General features: G+C 40.4%; 1 protein-coding gene across 1 annotated transcript in view; it reads right to left on the reverse strand.

Annotated features, from left to right (window-relative positions):
• Positions 1 to 7,513: 7,513 nt before the first annotated feature.
• Positions 7,514 to 18,958, reverse strand: part of crabp1a (cellular retinoic acid binding protein 1a) — a 38,513-nt gene continuing 27,068 nt past the window's right edge. The window contains exons 3-4 of the mRNA XM_020923205.2: positions 16,357 to 16,470; positions 7,514 to 7,846 (exon numbers count right to left, since the gene is read on the reverse strand). Coding sequence (XP_020778864.1) covers positions 7,796 to 7,846; positions 16,357 to 16,470 — 165 coding nt within the window. The 3' untranslated portion in view covers positions 7,514 to 7,795. The remainder of the gene's footprint in view (positions 7,847 to 16,356; positions 16,471 to 18,958) is intronic.

An 18,958-nucleotide genomic window follows, 5' to 3' on the forward strand; every position in this document is an offset into this window, starting at 1 on the left:
TGTCGTAATGTTTCTCATCACAAACAGACCTGGAGTTGTGTTTTCTTTAATCACACCTTTAACTCACAAACTCTAGCCTGATTCATCAGCTGGTTTCACTTTGCGGAAACTGTCTGACCTTGCAGAATTAGGATTCATTCGCTCAATGGTAGGTGGGTACTTTTTTATTTAACCAATCGCTGCTATTTGGTCGTGATGTATGTAATGTACCAAATCCCGTAAGAAGAAGGGCAATAACGTATTTCCCCTTGATAAAATTCACCAATCATTCTCTTTATTCTGGCTTTAAATCCTCGATCTAGAGAAATGTTGCCAAGACAGAATGTTTGTCTTCGTCTACATCCATCTCATCCGCTTTGTTTACTGTTGTGCTGTTCCATAAAAGGGAGCTTGAGTTTGACGTCATGGCTTCACAGCTCTTCGTTGATTGGTCTGTGCGTGGTCTACAGCTTCCGTGATTCTTGCAAACCGTCGAGTGTATTCTGATTCCTGACCTAGTCGCTGGAGAGAAATGAAACTGAGTAGAGGTACTAGGTGGTGCCAGCCTGGCTACACAAACCCTGCATATTTAGGCTGATTTCTTCTCTCAAACAGAAAACAGTCTGTACCACCTTCTCATGTCATGTATGATACAGGAAGTGCTAAATCCATACGCTTTCAATCAGATCATTTGGATGATTTCAGAGCTGGATTTGCCAGTTTCTACTAAGCAAAAGGTAAAATGTAGCTGTTAAATTGAAAACTGCTGTTTCATGACATCATAAGGTGGAACAGAAGATTTTGAGCTTTGGAGATGTAGACAGACAAATAATAAAGAGTTACAAAAACATGTGAGAATGAAACAAAACACAACTCCAGGTCTGTTTTAGAGGAGGAAATAACTTTGTAACATGGCTTAACACTCACGAGAGTCAATGTTGCGAAATATAAGACCTTTAAGAATCAATCAGTCAAGTGAATATTGGCAACAATTTGGTTTATATTTATGTTATAAATGTATAAATATATAAATTTGACCCGTTGTTGCACAAAATATTGGTTCTACACACACAAAATCCCGACTGCATGTGGCTGTCACAAGAGCAGTGAGAAATCCGGTTAGAAAACCCAGCCAAGCAAAACAGGTCAGAGGAAGACACGGACAAAAATCAGATAAACACTGTGGCCCACAGGAGCTGGGTTTGTACAGTATTAGTCCACTGAGCCAAAGGTTGGAGGTTTGATTCCCACTTAACATAAATGTCATTGGTTGGGCGGTCATATTCACTGAGCCGCAGGTTGGTGACGTGATTCCAGCTCCCACAGATGAATGCTGTTGTTGTGTCCTTGGGCAAGACTCTTAACCCATCTCGCCCCCAGTGTCTGGTGTATGATTGTGTAAGTGAGTGTGTGAGTGGTTCCTTGCTGTAAAGCGCTCTAAGTGTCTTGAAGGTGGAAAAGCTCTGTATAAAATATGACCATTTACCATAAACATTTGCAATAAACAAAATAGTTAAATGTTAGAAATCTTGCATATCTTTATTTTATTATCAGTGTTTGTAGTTTGTATTAAGGTTTTTTAAATGTACTTTTTTAACATATGTGAAATGTCCTATATTATGCAAAATTCTTGACTCTTGTGAGTTTTATGTTTCATGTTATAATACTGTTTCCTCCTCAGAAACACACCTGGAGTTGTGTTTTGTTTGTCTGAGTAATGCAGAAGACAATTCATGGAAAACAAAATATACAGGGTGTCCCAAAAAAATTGAAATAATTTCACAGGCTAATAATTTTGGCAATTCTTGTTGAAATACCTCAAATTTCACAGAATGTATAGAAACAGATCAAGATTATTATTTTTTTGTTCTGTTTTCAGGTTGAGCTTTTCACTTTCAAAAAGAAGTCATTTTGTGTCTTGGAATATGCTCTCACACTGTCACCCAAGACTGTGGACTGTGGTGTCCACAAAATTATGTCAATTTTTTGTGGACACCATGTATAACTTTTTTTTTTCCTGAGACAAGTAAGAGGTGCTTTGATTATGATTCAGCAGGAGTCTGTGCTGTTTCTTAGTCCTCTGTGTTTTGTTTGTTTGTTTCATCTCCTGTAATGGGTTAATTAGTCTGCATTTCCAAAGGTCAAAATACTCTGTTCCACTACCTTTTGTTGATTAGAGATTGGCAGCTCCAGGGCTTAAATCATCCAAACGATTCTAGTCACAGTGAATGAAGTTTAAAAACACAATGGAATACTTTCTGTTGAGTGTTTTTGTTTTCAGAGAAGAACTCAGCCTAAATATGCAGGGTTTGTGTGTTAAACATGTGAATGAAACAAATCACAACTCCAGGTCTGTTTTTCATGACGTTCACAACATTATAACATCAGAAAATAGTGTAACATGGACCCTGACAATTGATAACACAATCTACCGTTACTTAAGATAAAGATAAGTTTGAATGACCTATATAGAAAAAGACAATATTTTTTAATAGCAGCAGAGATGGTGAGATAGAGGCTTATGTAAAGTAGCTTATATTTTAATACTACATATAGGCTCTCTTAAAGCTTATACAAAGAACGAGTATTTTTAGAGCTATTGTTTAGGAAGTTGTTGTGTGCTTTTTTTACTATGAATGTGTGTGTGTGATTGGGAGTGTTTTGCAGGCCTCATACTGAAACATATCCAAAGCAGAGGGTCACAGATTGGTCTCTATACAGTGAAGCGTTCAGATGGATGCATTTAATAGAGCTACTGTACTTTTAATATGTCTCGTAGCATTCACTATCAGAGTGGCCATAGTTTGGACCCTCCTGATGTAAAGCGTTTTGAGTGCTTTGAAGGTAGAAAATGGTGGATAAAAGTTGTCTGAGGAGCCAGTCTCTTCTACATCCTGTTTGAATTGAGAAGTGTCAAATCTCCATTCTAACTTGAGACGATCCAAGCACAGCTGCTCATTTGTAGCATGTGATTCTCCAGTGCAGAAGGCAACTCATTGAGAACAAAATATACAGGGTGTCTCAAAAGATTTGACAATTTCCCAGGCTGATAATTTTGGCAATTCTTGTTGAAATAAGCTAAAATTTTCACAGAATTTATAGAAGCAGATCAAGATTTTATATTTAATGTTTAAATTTTGTTCTGCTTTCAGACTGAGCCATAGCCTGATTCATCAGCTGGTTTCACTTCATGGAAACTGTCTGACCTCACAGTATTAAGATTCGTTCGCTGACTTTTTTATTTAACCATTCGCTGATATTTGGTCATAAAGTATGTAATGCGCCAAATCTCATAGGAAGAAGGGCAATAACGTCTTTCCTCTTGATAAAATTCATCATCAAAATCAAAACATTCTCTTTGTTCTGGCTTTAAATCCTCGATTAGGAATTGTTGCCAACACAAAATGTCTGGCTTCATCTACATCCATCTCGACCGCTTTGTTTACTGTTGTGCTCTACCACAAAAGGGACGCAGACAGGTGCTTGAGTTTGACGTCATGGCTTCACAGCTCTTGGCCAGTGCGTGGTCTACAACTTCCAGGGTACTTGTAAACCATCTAGTGTATTCTGATTCCTGACCTAGTTGCTGGAGAGAAATTAAATTGAGCGGAGGCTTTAGGTGGCGCCAGTCTGGCTACTGGAATTGGACCATAGTGTGACAAATCTCTGTTTTAACTTGAGACAATCCACACACACAGCTGCACGCAATTCTCAAATGTAGAAATGAGAACAAATTTTACAGGGTGTCCCAAAAAATTTGACAATTTCGTAGGCCAATAATTGACGCAATTCTTGTTTAAATAACCTCAAATGTTGACAGAATGTATAGAAACAGATCAAGACTTTATATGTAATGCTTTAGGCTACGTTTATATGATGATGGTCTGAACAGAAGACGTAAAATTGGTGTTGCATCTTCACTTTTTATTCCGCATTTAGACAAGTGTTTTCGGGAGGAAATCTGCGTGCATAAGGTGACGCAAAACAGTGTGGAAATGACGACATATAGAAATGATCCAACATGTTTGTTTCTGTGTACTGCATGTATGTGACGGAAACGTGTACGCAACATGAACAGATCTGACCAGAGTTTTGCATCTTTGGCAGTATAGACGGAAACACTACAGCGGAGTGTATTCAACTTTTCTACTCTGGAGGGTGGTTTCAGATTTTTGAGGTTTTAAGTCCTAAAAACGCCATCACCGTCTAAACGAAAGGCACTTCCGATAAAATATTTTGTTCTTTTTACCCGCAAGCGTTCTTTATAAACAGGCCCTTACTTTTGTTCTGTTTTCAGGTTGAGCATTCACTCCCAAACAGAAGTCATTTTGTGCTTTGGAATCTGCTCACACAGTCACCCAAGACTGCAACGTGCCTTCAATGCAAAATTTGGAAACTGTTCAATTTCATGGAGCTAGACTTAGTAGTTTTCAAGATAATTGTTTTTAAAATAAAATGTGTGAAATGATTTTTGGGGATTTGCCTGTATAACTTTTTTTTTTTTCCTGAGATAAGTAAGAGGTGCTTTGATTATGGTTCGGCAGAAGTCTGTGCTGTTTCTTAGTTCTTTGTGGGATTTTGTTTGTTTGTTTGTGTTTCATCTCCATAATGGGTTAATCCACCTGTTAATCAATTCCTCTGAAATCTGGGAGACAAAATATGGCTCCATATCCACTCTGTTTTATCAGAGTGTAGTTCTGGCTGGACAGCCAGGCTGGTGCCATCTAGTGCCTCCACTCAATTTCATTTCTCTCCAGCAGCTAGGTCAGGAATCAGAATACACTAGACCCTTTGCAAAAAACCCGGAAGTGCGAGTTCGGGAACCAGCAATCAGTAAAGAACCATACATTCTGTGTTGACAACGATTCCCGAGATTGGGGGTTTAAAGCCGGAACAAAGAGAATGTTTGGTGAATTTTATCAAGGGGAAAGACGTTATTGTCCTTCTTTCTACGGGATTTGGGAAAAGCCTAATATACCAGTTAGCTCCGTTAGCGGTGCATTACATACATCACGACCAAATAGCAGCGATTGGTTAAATTAAAAAAAGTATCCGCCCACTGTCGAGCGAACGAATCCTAATGCTGTGAGGTCAGACAGTTCACTTCATGGAAATGAATCAGGCTACTGGCTGGACAGGTCAGGATAAATATGACTGTTACCATAGTACCACTTATAACTTTCCTGGCAAATCCAGCATATCTCTCTGTATTTATATATACAGAACTAGTTTCTGTGAGCTTCATTTGACTGGAGCAAAATGCTATGGGTGATGTCACACTTCTTTATATTCTATTTCTTTATAGGGATGTAACAATAACTAAAATATCATGATATTGTATCATCAAGGGCTGTCACAGTATATTGAATGACAGGTTCCTTCACTTAAATGCATTGTTTTAAAGTAGCAACAGCTAATAAACAAAGGAACTATATATGCCATGATTCATTTCAGTGCAGACCACATGAAGAAATGTGTTTTTAACTTTAATTCTTGGGGTTATGGCAGTGATGATTCGAACCAATGTCTTGTCAGGGTATTTTAAAAGCAAAAAGTATTTCATTTACTATTCTATTAGGCCTCTAAATGGGACTCTAAATACACTACATACTATACTTCCTACCACTATACAATCAATACTAAATACACACACGGTGTCGGCGGCAAGGGGGGGCATTTGAGGGCCGTGCCCCCCCTAGCGGCCACTGGTGCCCCACCCCCCAGCACAGGCCGTTATTATTACTATTTTAAAATGATTTTGATTGGCGCATTTTACTTCTGGCTGAGGGCACAAACTTTACTGTGACATCAATGACATCACAGTCTGTTTATTTAGTGTAGTGTGATTGGACAACTGTCCTGTCACTCACGTCACGTCAACCTGCTGCGTCAACTCGTAGCTGCTTCACGATTAGCGGCAGCTGCTACTTTAACCTAAAGCTTCACACAGGAAATGGCGAGAACAGAGTCAAAGACACACTGACAGACCCGCCGCCGGGACCCGGGACTGTCGCTACCGCTGCTGGCCCCGGTGTAGAGTTTTCAAACTACCCCCTTCAAAAATTACCCCCCGGTAATTTGAAACCAGTTTCAAATTACCGGGGGTTAGGGTTAGGGGTTGGGGTTAGGGTTAAGGGGGGTATCTTGAAACCGTTTTCAAATTACCGGGGGGTAATTTGAAACCAGCCCCCCGGTAGTTTGAATCCTTTACACCGGGACATTCTTTGCCGGGACTGGGGCAGTCGCCACCGGGCCGGGGCTCTCGCTGCCGCCGCCGGGGCCAGGGCAGTCGCTCGCTGCTCTATCCGCCTTTGCCCGCTCGTTTCTGGGTGTAAAAGTTTGACCTGAGCATAGCGCGCAGAGGCATAATTCTACCTGGTGCTGATATGGACTGACTGTAACTTTCAGATTTAAGTGGGAAGTGGGATTAAGACTAATTTTACAACCATCTTGTGCACTCGGCTCCCGGACCTCGCGTCACGGACCTGACTGGACCAGGATTTGGACCAGTTTCATCTCTTCATATTGGACAATAAACTTTTGGAAACAGAACCAATGGGACAGCGGATAGAGGAAACATTCTGCTTCAGTCTCTGGAGAAGGTAAGAGGCTGGTTTTCATTAATTTGCGGCAAATCTAAACTTGGAGCCTCACAGGTAAATAGTGTTATAGTGTTAATAGTTAATAGTGTGTAAATGAGCTGGTGGGTGCGATGGAGCTGCTCTGGTTGTTCTGTCGTGTGCTGTGTTCATGTCTCTTATTGTAGTTTTGCTGACGTTGTTGGGTCTGGGTGTGAGCGGCGTGTTACGTTGTGTTGTTGCATAAAGTTTGCGCTTGGCTGTTCATTGTGCTCTGATCGATACTGTTCAGCCAATACTAACCAAAATGTCTGTTTCTGGTATTTGTTATAATACTAAAGCCTATATATATAATACATATATTATTCATATTAATCATTTTGGCCTTGGTGCCCCTCCCAAAAATTATACCATCAGCCGCCACTGGTCCTGGTTTAGTCCTGGTTTAGTCCTGGTTTAGTCCTGGTTTAGTCCCGGTCTAGTCCCGGTCCCTCAAGTCTCAGGTCTCTATAGGACAGGACAGGACGGCGTTACCCTCGCGAACCACGCTCACTACAGCCCTGGTGCTGTCCGATGCGTGGCTATTTCTAGTTCAGAGGTGTTTTTGACGAGAGGCTGTTGTTTAATGTTTACAACCAGTGGCAGGACTTATTGTTTTTTACTAAACCTCAACCTTTTATTATTGTCTTGTGTGCCTATCGTCTACCACACAGCCTCAACAACTATTGCAGCTAATAATAATAATAATTTTAATATAATAATGATAATAATAACAACACATAATTAGCCTAATACTGTTAAAGAAAAACGTGTTTGATAGCATGTCTGCTATGTATGACTCCACCGCGTTAAAATATTTCTCAAATGGCAGTGCCCCCCCCTGCTGGTGACCCATGCCCCTCCAGTAGATGTGCTCTGACTCCGACTCTGTACACACAGTAAAACAGGAGTCTGGATTCACTGTGTCCCAAACCTTTATTGTTACTGACATGAAAAGTTGAAGCCTCTAAATCCTATGACACACTGCAGAGTTTGATGGAATGGACAGAGACAGCTAAAGTCCTGAAAACACAACACCCACAACAGTCACACAAACACTGCTATTGTGAGGTATGGAGAGCAGATGCAAAGAGACTATTGACAGTTCAAAGTGTGTGGGCTACATTGCTAGTATTTCTCAGACTGACAGATAAATGAAACAGGTGGAGTCAGAAGTTTTGTCCCGTGGTTGGAAAGTGTCATTCTCTGATGTAGATCCGTGTGCATAATACGTCATCGGCCCCAAAAATCTGTAAAAGACACAAAAACAAAGACAAGTCAATCCATATAGCCAAAGAAGCATCAAGTTTTACCATTTGAAGTATTCAGTAAACTCAAAGGTTTATTAGTTTCACAGTTGCAGGAAAAAAATTTGGTTAAAACCGCAAGCGGTGATAAAGGGCCCTTGTGACTACAGGAGGGTGAGCTTTAGTGTTCAGGCTGCATATCTTACCCTGACCTGACTTGATTTTAACTTAAAAGTGAAAGTAATAACCTTGTTTAGGAGAAGATTTTTGAGGCGGCATTACATATTTAGGCTTGAGTCCTTCTCTCAAACTGAAAATAGTCTGTTCCACATTGTGATGTCATGTTTCCTATTATAATACAGTGATATTTTATTTATACAGCGCCTTTCTAAACAAAGTCACAAAGTTTTCTACACATGGAAACAAAATAAAATATGAAAATGAACACAATAAAATGAAATATTAAATCCATCTATCGTAGGTATTTTGCAGCAAATCTAACACACACGTCGGTGCTTAACTGGTCAAAACAGACAATAAAGCCAATATAGACTGTTAAAGAAGTGGACTAAGAGAGTGTGACGTCACTGGTATCGTTCGGTTCTAGTCAAATAAAGCTCATGGGTTCTTGCTGTTTGTAGCTTGCATAGGGCACATTTGTAGCTGAGTGCCATATTAGGTGTAGGAATTTATATATGGACAAAATAGCAAAATAAAAGCAGCAGGATCACGTAGAGCGAGTTAATACAAACATTTTAAGACCAAAATGAGGAGACAGTAGGACAGAGAGAGGGGTGACGTTTTTCAATACAAAGTGAATTGGAGTCAGAGTCGATGGAGCTGGTGATTTTTTGAAATGGGTTGCCCCGTCGAAATGAGCTCCCAGCAGCCTAAATCGACCGTGATGTCTATCGATTCAAGCTACTCCATCAAAATAAGCGACCATACGTTTTTCTGTTTACAGTTGTATAGATCCAATAAAGCTGAACCATAACCCTAAACTCCACAGCTTTTACGACATATTTCTTTGGATTAGAGATGCAGGTTTGATGCTGTTTGCACACAGTGATCACACTTTATACCTTAGTTATGTACAATTTCAACTTATTTATATGAATATGTGTAGTTCATTTGGACAGATGTATTCTGTTCAAATAGAGCTTTGACTAAAAGGAGCATATCGACAGGACAATTTAACCATCGAATAATGCTCCCACTGTAGAATCACCATTATTCACTCATTTATATGAATTTGGGTAGAGGTAGCTCATTTCAACAGGTCTGTATTTTCTGTCAAACAAGGCTCCCATCAGAGAAAGACATGGCTGGAGACAATGAAATCTTTATATTAAATAGCATTAAATATTTAAGATTTAATGCTAATATTATAGGCTACAGTGTGAATTTCCTATTGTAATAAAGTGATATTTTATTTATACAATGCCTTTCTAAACAAAGTTACAAAGTTTTCTACACATGAAAACAAAATAAAATACGATGTAATGAAAATGATAACAATAAAATGAAATATTAAATCCAATCTATTCAATCATCTAACGTAGGTTTTCTGCCGCAAATCTAACATGTACATATTGTTGCTTAACTGGTCAAAACATACAATAAAACCATTACACTTTTAAAATGTTATTTGTTACTCCACTTCTGTCTCAGGAGCTCAAATCGATGGCATTTAAACCCTAACAGAGCTTAGGGGTCCTGTGCATGCGCAGTAGCACTCGGTAGCTCAAATCGACAGGACACTGGAAGCGCCCCCATGCTCACTTCTTATTTCAAACATTATGTCCATTTATACAGTCTATGAGTAATACAGGAAATACCCCACAGTGTTTTTAAACTTCATACACCTTCACTAGAATCATTTGGTTGATTTCAGTCCTGGAATAGCCAATATCTACTGAGCTAAAGATAAAAGGTAGCTGTTAACTTGACACTTCATGACATCACAAGGTGGAACAGAGCATTTTGAGCTTTGGAGATGCACACTGACGAATAATAAAGGCTTACTCAAACATATGTGAATGAAAACACAACTCCAGGTCTGTTTTTGAGGAGGTAACAGCGTTATAGCACGGTTTAAAGTTCACAAGAGTCATTTTTGCGTAATATAGGACATTTAATCTTCATCTTGGCTCTTGTGAAAACACCATAACTCTCTTTTAAACGCTCTCAGACTAAACCAATCAGACGGATCATGCAAATCATATGGAAATGTGTCCCACTTCTACTGAGAGCTGCCACATCGCATCAGGACACATCTCATCCACGCTCCTCTCCTCCCCTCTCTATACCTCTTTTTCTGTTTCTGTCCATCATCTGCCCCTCCCTCCTCCTCTCTTTCTCTCTCCTTTTCTCTCTGTCGCCTCTCTTTCTCTCTAATCTCCGTTCTTTCCTCTGTTTCCCTCTCTATGCTTCTTTTTCTGTCCATCATCTGCTCCCCCTCCTCTCTTTCTCTCCGCTCTCTTTTTCTCTCAGTCGTCCCTCTATCTGCTGCCACTCTTTCTCTCTCCCCTCCTTTCTATTTGATCCACACTCCTCTCCTCCCCTCTCTAAACCTGTTTTTATTTTTTAAATCTCCCTAAATATCTCCGCTCCCTTCCTCCCTTCTCTCTTTTTGATCCTTGCTTCTTTCTTTCTTCTCCTCTCTATCACTTGTTTGCTCTCCGTCTTCTGTGCCGACCTCTTTTCTCTCTTCTCTTTCTTTCTTAGTCTGTATATTTTCCTTCTCTCTATCTCCTGTTTCTTCTCTCTTCATCTACTCTGCGTCTCTCTCTCTCTATGGTTGTATCACCCTTTCTCTCGCTCTCCTTTTCTTCTCTTCCTCTCTCTCATCCCGTGATCTCTCCACTCTCTCTCTCCGTCTCTCTCATCTCTCCCTATCCCCCCCACTCCTCCATTTTCTCTCTTTCATCTCTGCCTCCTTCCTCCTCTTTCCAACGTTACCCCTTCATTCTCTCTCTCGGCTGTACTCTCTTCTCTCTATCCCCACTTCTCCCTCGCTCCCTCTTCTCTCCCTCCCCTCTTCTCCCTCTTCTCTCCCTCCCGCCGTCTCTCCTCTTTTCTTTCCTCAGGGCAGATATGATTCACGATGAGTTTGTTTGGGATTTCAGAGCTGCGTCTATAAAAATCAGGTCATGGACAACAGTGACTCATCACCGTAAAGTTAGACTCCAGTGGGCCTGCAGCTCACACAAATGTCACTGAGTTCAACGTTCCTTATTAAAGGTGCAGCCTGACAAGCAGATGACACCACAAAGCCACGTTATAGGTCAGATCTGTGGAGAGGCTACCACGCACACTAAGAAGAATGCATGTTTGTTGAGCTATTTTTAATCAGTAAAACACCTGTTATAGAATATATGTAAGGTAGAAATGGTGAATGCCCTACTGTGGAACATTCCAGGCAAAGCATTAACATTTCCATGGAGACAAAGGTTACAAACTGTGCCTTTAGATTTTTGGATGGTAGTTAAAGGCGCCTTTTCTGGTGCAGCTTTTTTAGAGAGAGGGGCCCTGCTAAAAAAAAACAAAAACTATGGAGGAATTTGCTGTTACATTGTCAAAATGAGGGTGTCCTGCGTTCTACTAATATTTCTGGGATTTAGGCAGACATTGATGGATAGATGGATGATGGATAGATTTTTCACTTAAGTATCCAGAAGATGAATATAATGAGTTTGCAGGGCCAGTACAAAAGTATGTGTTTGGATAGAAACCCACAGTGACAGAGGGAGGACACTCAGACGTGGTACACTTAGAAGTGATGCACTCAGGGCCAGTGATCTCAGAGGTGGTGCACTCAGAGGTGGTGCACTCAGAGGTGGTACACTCAGAGGTGGTACACTCAGAGGTGGTACACTCAGAGGTGGTACACTCAGAGGTGGTACACTCAGAGGTGGTGCAGTCAGAGGTGGTGCAGTCAGAGGTGGTGCAGTCAGAGGTGGTGCAGTCAGAGGTGGTGCAGTCAGAGGTGGTACACTCAGAGGTGGTACACTCAGAGGTGGTGCAGTCAGAGGTGGTGCAGTCAGAGGTGGTGCAGTCAGAGGTGGTACAGTCAGAGGTGGTGCAGTCAGAGGTGGTACACTCAGAGGTGGTACACTCAGAGGTGGTACACTCAGAGGTGGTACACTCAGGCACCATCCACACTAGTACGTATTCGAGTCGTTTTCATTGTGGATGCAGTGTTCGTCCACACTAATCCAATGGAAAACAGTTCCAGAGATGGAAAGATTTAGTGCCACCAGCTCCCACGAATTCATCTGAGTACGGATCTGATCTAGTACTGTGTGGACGCCTGAAAACCTTAATACGTTGGACCACGTCACTGTGACTTGCTCCTTTCTGATTCGCTGGGTTCATGACATCGGTCATGTGACGCTATTGCAAAAACATTTTAACAAGACAAACTGAACCTCGTCGTCTGTCCACGAAAAGAGGAAAGTTTTCATGCTTGCCATCTTCCTCGGCTCGAAATCGGCTCATGCAACTTCAGACACGATGCTTCACATCCTTGTTTTTACTGTCCACATGATGTTGTGACAACGTGATGCCAGCCTAGTCATGTGACTAGCATTTCAAGCAGATAGGGAAGGTTTTGATTGCGGACACAGAAACGACATGTTTGGACTCAAATCTTTTCCAATACGGTGATATGGTGATATGGTGATTCAGTGTAAACATATCCTCAGAGGTGGTACATTCAGAAATGGTACATTCCGAGGAGGTACACTCAGACTCAAGAGCCGGTGCACTCAGAAGTGGTACATTTAGATGTGGTACATTTAGATGTGGTACATTCAGAGGTGGTACATTCAGAGGTGGTACATTCAGAGGTGGTACATTCAGAGGTGGTACATTCAGAGGTGGTACATTCAGAGCGAGTACTTTCACAGTGATCTCTGGAGGAGCTGAAAGGAGCGTCCATTTGAGCAGAAACACACCAGTGTTTAACACTTCACTGACCTGGAGCATATGTGCTGCTCTCTGCTACAACAGGCTAACACTGTGTTCTGTTATAAAGCCATTTAGTTTCTCATTATTGGCCCGATGAACTGCTGAAATGTGAGTTATGTCCGAAATCATTTTGTTTATTGCATAGGCTTGCACCTCCACAAACCTGACTCTTCTTTGACCTGGAGGAGGATGTCCTTCTGCTTGTTTCTATGGAAATGTTCGTTCTTTAGCTATCATCATTGAAGTATTTTTATACTTTTAAAATGCAGATTCATGTTGTAATACAGTGACTTCTAAGCCTGGTCAGAAAGAAGAAATTATCTGATTAAATATTTATCTTTTGGATATTTCATAGCAAAATACAATCCTCTATTTGGATTATGAAAACCACCAATAGAAGGTTAACATTAGATTTTTCTCAATCCACTTTCCTTCTCTCAGTGCCATCCTCAGATTGAAAATTCCTCTACAAATCCTTTACTATTCTGACTTCCTCTTGTGGACTCAAATCCGTCCAATGTTTCAGGGTCAAACTGTGAAGCTGAACTTTTTTCTGGGTCACCGTAGTCCCTCTGCCAACTTTTTCACAGTATCTGATCTAATCTGTTTTAAAGGGCCTGTACGTGATTTCTCCCATGTATTTGAGTACATTGTTATTGTTGTTGTATATATTGTTTTGCCCCAGGACAGATATATTGTATAGGCAGCTCTTGAGGTCAAAATAACTTGCTTCTAAACTGTTCTTGGTGAATAATTAGAATGCTTTGAGTAAGTGAGAAATAACTTTGGACCACTGCAAACTGTTTAAAATGTAACAAGTTCTGTTTTTTCATATTTTTCAATCAGGTACAGTGCCTTGAATACTGGTTCCTGTGTTGTATTTGAGGTCTGTAGTTTGATGCCTCTCGCTGGGAGGGGGATAAAAGCCTGAGAACAGCCCCTGCGGAGGACTCGGCCCCTCCCTCACTGTCTCACTTTATTAACCATTTCTCAAACAGACGGCTCACGCTGCTTTGAAATTTCATTGTAATGCATCAGATGTCCTTTAGAACCTCCTGAGAACTAACTGTAGAAGAAAGACCTGCTGCAACTAGAGCTGGGGAGATTATTGAGATTATTATATAGTTATTGTTTAAAGGTCCTATATTGCACTAAACTGACTCTTGTGAGCTTTAAGTCATGTTAGAATGTTGTTTCCTCATCAAAAACAGACCTGGAGTTGTGTTTTGTTTCATTCATACATGTTTGAGTAATCCTGCATTATTAGTCTGTCTACATCTTCAAAGAGTAAAATGTTCTGTTACACCTTGTGATGTCATTAAATTGTAGTTTTTACCTTTTGTTCTGTATAGATTAGCAATTCTGCACTACAATGACAAAAGATCTTAACACGTCAGAGAGTGAAACAGAAAAATGACTTCAAGGTTTCTGTTTTGTCCAGACAAAAGTGTAATAGGCAGGGCTCCCAAAATTTGACAACTACTTAGTATATTGAAGGAAATATTAAGCTCAAAATTGACCTTTGTTGCTTGTTTGTCAGTTCCTGTTCTCTGCCTTTGTATCATGAGCCAAAAATAAGGAGTCGTGCAAAGACAAAAGACAGTAACAGACATGATTATTTGCTTGATTTTGCCCAGACTTTCATCCATTATAAGAACATCTCACCAAGATCGAGTCATCATGGGGTTTGTTTGAAATGATACAGTAGAGCTTTGGATTTCCTGTTTAGTGCTGATCAGGATCGTGCGGCGACTCTTACACAGTTAAACAGTTTGACACACAAGTGACTTTGCAGTATAGTGTGTCCAGTTTGAATAAATACACCAAATACTTTCACATTAAGGATAAAAGAAGTAATACAAAGGTATATTTATTTAATGTGCTAAGACCCTGTGTCAAGGCCCCAACAAAAAGAAGGAGTCGAGAGGTTGGATTTTAAAATAAAATATTTATGAACTAAATCACAAACAGAATATACACAGTTTCTGTCTTTTGTCTTTGCATGACTCCTTATTTTTGGCTCATGATACAAAGGCAGAGAACAGGAACTGGCAAAATAAGGGTCAAAGGTCAATTTTGAGCTCAATATTTTTCATGATATTTATTCATATGATAAAGAAAGTCTCAAATACAAACAAAATGACATGAACTCATTTTTGACCAAACATGATGTTACGGTGTTCTGCCTTTGTAGGACAGAATTCCAGAGCTGAAACATTAATTATTGTTATTGTTGATGTATTGTTTTTCATGGCTGTGATTGGACGGCTACTCTCAAGGGGGCAGTCCCTCACCGTGTACAAGGGGAACAGAAGGGGCTGTTCTCAAACCCGAGGAAAGTCAGAGGGGCCGAAACATATATATAAAAGAAAACGAAGAGTGAGACAGTGTGCGATAGTCTTCTTGAAATCATTTACTAGTGCCTCTCCTCCAACACACCTGTTGCCCAGTCAGAAACCAGGGCTGAAATATTATCCAAATGATTCTAGTGAAGGTGTATGGAGTTTAAAAACACAGTGGAGCACTTTCTGTATCACCACATGACATCAAAGGCGGAACATAATGTTCTGTTTGAGAGAAGAAGAAAATCTGAAGATGCAGGGTTTGTGTGTAAATGTGTGAGTGAAGCAAAACACAACTCCAGGTGTGTTTGTGATGAGGAAACAGCATTATAATAGATCAGAAAACAGCATAATATGGGCCATTTAAAACATTTCTGCTTGATTGTCGTAAATGAGGGGTGTCCAAACTACGGCTTGGGATCTAAATGCGGCCCTTACACAAATTTTTGTTGGCCCTCAGCCCTCCTGTAGCTAGGTTGGTGCCACCTAGTGCCTCCGGATTGCAAGAACCCCAGAAGTGTGAGTTCGGGCACCAGCCAATCAGCAAAGAGCTGTACATTCTGGGTTGGCAGCGATTCCCGAGATCGAGGATTTAAAGCCAGAACAAAGAGAATGTTTGGTGAATTTTATTAAGAGGAAAGACGTTATTGCCCTTCTTCCTACGGGATTCGGGAAAAGCTTAATATACCAGTTAGCCCCGTTAACGGTGCATTACATACGTGACTACCAAATAGCAGCGATTGGTTAAATTTCAAAAGTACCCGCATACCGTCAAGCGAATGAATCCTAATGCTGCAAGGTCAGACGATTTCCATGAAGTTAAACCGGCTGACGAATCAGGCTAAACCTCCTACAGTATTGGCCCAAATGATTATAGGCACTTTTTACTGCAGATGTAAATTATTCTACTCCTGTAATCTCAATAACGTGAAATTGCATTGTGATTCAGTTTTAAAGTTATTGTGCCCAGATTTATCTAAGCTATGGTGGATTAATCAAAGCTGTGTGAAATGCACCCAACTATAGTGACCCCCTGGACCTCTGAATCCAATACAAATATCTTTCAGTATGTGATCCTCGATGAAAGAAGCTTGGACACCCCTGTGAATTATGCCATAAATCATCTGAACCCTCTTTTCTGTGCATTAGAATAAATCCCCCCTCCCCCCTCCTCCTTCCTTTTGGTGGTCCCTCTCTCACCAGCGTCAGCTCGTCTCCGTTGAGCTCACGGCTCCAGAAGGTTTTGGGTCCGTCTCCCTCCACCAGAGTCTGTCTGCAGTAGATCTTGTTCTCCGACTCCCAGGAGGCCAGGCTCTGTGGACAGGAAGACACAGGTCAGGACCAAACCCACGTGTTATTTATGTGTAAGATGAGTGGTAAGGCAGTGTACAGTTAAAAAAGACATACACGCATTTGGATCATGATAAAACTTGAAATTTAAAAATCCTACATTATGCCAAAATTTGATCTCATGAGCTTTAAGCCATGTTAGAATGTTGTTACCTCATCAAAAACAGATCTGGACTTATATCAGGAGTTGTGTTTTGTTTCATTCACAAATGTCTTAGTAACCCTGTAATTATTACTGTCTACATTTCCAAAACTCAAAATCCTCTGTTCCACCTTGTGATGTCGTAAAGCGGCAGTTTTCAAGCTAGAGGTGTGCGTGGGACAGAATTTTCAATCCCACCTGCACCCACATTGTGCAGACCTGCTCCTGCCCGCACCCGCAAAGAATTGTAATTTTCATTCCCCCTCCCACCTGCATCTGCGATATTATGTCCCACCCAAAAGTCCCGCAAGATGAGACGTTCGCTTTCTTAAGCGCTATCAAACATGGAGAAGTGGAAAGGAATTGTCTAAAATTTAGGCTGCTTAAAATATTTTTATTAATACCAAATAAAATATCCAGCACAAATGATGTATGATAGGCAAACAAGAATCATTTGTATATTTTACTTACTTACACTCATATTTAGTTTGCGGAACTGCAGTTTGTCATCCTCCCACCCTCTCCCGCATTGTGTACTCTTGCACCCGCCTCAGCCCGCAACGCGTTTTCAAAATGTGGATGGAAACTGTCTGACCTCACAGCATTAGGATTCATTTGCTTGACGGTAGTCTAGTGTATTCCGATCCCTGATCTAGAGAGAAATTAAATTGAGAGGAGGCACTAGGTGGCTCCAGCCTGGCTACTATTTTGCATCGGGTCCTGCAGGGATCGATTTTAAGTTAACAACTACCTTTTATCTTTACTTCGGGAGAGACTGGCAATTCCTGGGCAGCATGGAGGACTTCCTGCATTACCACATGTTTTCTGTTTGAGAGAAGAACTCAGCCTAAATAATATGCAGGGTTTGTGTGTTAAACATGTGTGAATGAAACAAAACACAGTTGTACATATGTTTTTGATGAGAAAACAACTTTCTAACATACTAGTAGTTCAGAAAAGTGTAATATGAGCCCTTTAATCCAAAAAGGCTCTTACAGGTTTTTATAGTTGTCGGCAATGTGGCATGTGGTTATTGTTGCATGTATCGCAGTCTGAATTAATTAAACAATTGCAAATAAATACAGAGCAGTGGGCAGAGATAGGGGGGTGGGTGAAAAATGAAATTTTCAATGAACCCTTGATTGCAGGACCATACACGATTGAAACGATCATTTACATAACAGTTGAATACATGAGCAACAGAAGCTCAGTTGGTGGTACAATTCCAGCTCCCATAGATCAATGTGTCCTTGGGCAATACACTTACCCCCAGTGTAGTAGTAGTAGTAGTAGTAGTAGTAGTAGTAGTAGTAGTAATTTATTCAGTCATTTTGCAGCACTACAAAACAAAACAAAACAAAACATAGACTACAACCCCATAGATCATGACCGAAATGTATTAGGCTGAAGTGAAAAGTACTTCTAGTGCCAAACCTTATTAAACAAAGACAGAATTCCAAGAAGAAGAAGTCGGCATACACTGGTGTATGAATGTGTGTGTGAGTTGAGTGACTATACTACAAAGGCAGAACACCGTAACATCATGTTGAGTCAAAAATGAGTTAATGTCATTTTGTTTGTATTTGAGGCCTCCTTTATCATGTGAATAAAAATCATGAAAAATATTGAGCTCAAAATTTACCTTTGACCCTTATTTGGCAGTTCCTGTTCTCTGCCTTTGTATCATGAGCCAAAAATGAGTTGTGCAAAGACAAAAGGCAGTAACAGTGTATGTTTTGTTTGTGATTTAGTTCATAAATATATTGCCTGGGTCTTAACAGGGTCTTAACACATTCAATAAATATACCTTTGTATTCAATTATACTTCAATCATCTTTAATGCGAAAGTATTTAGTGTGTTTATTCATACTGTACATACTATACTGCAAAGTCACTTGTGTGTCAAACTGTTTAACTGTGGAAGTGTCGCTGCAAGATCCTGATCAGCACTAAACGGGAAATCCAAAGCTCTTCTATATCATTTCAAACAAACCCCATGATGACTCGACCTTGGTGAGGTGTTTTTATAATGGATGGAAGTTTGGGAAAAATCAAGCAAATAATGATCATGTCTGTTACTGCCTTTTGTCTTTGCACGACTCCTTATTTTTGGCTCATGATACAAAGGCAGAGAACAGGAACTGACAAATAAGGATTGATGGTCAATTCTGAGCTCAATATTTTTCACATACAAATATTTCTTCATTATAGAAACTAGTTGTCAAATTTTGGGAGCTCAACCTGGACAAAACAGAAACTTTGAATTCATTTTTCTCAGTTTCACACTCTGGCGAGTTAAGCTCTTTTGTC

Source organism: Boleophthalmus pectinirostris, unplaced genomic scaffold (assembly GCF_026225935.1).
Source record: "Boleophthalmus pectinirostris isolate CB_2022bp ecotype Guang Dong unplaced genomic scaffold, ASM2622593v1 HiC_scaffold_2, whole genome shotgun sequence".
NCBI lineage: Eukaryota > Metazoa > Chordata > Actinopteri > Gobiiformes > Gobiidae > Boleophthalmus > Boleophthalmus pectinirostris.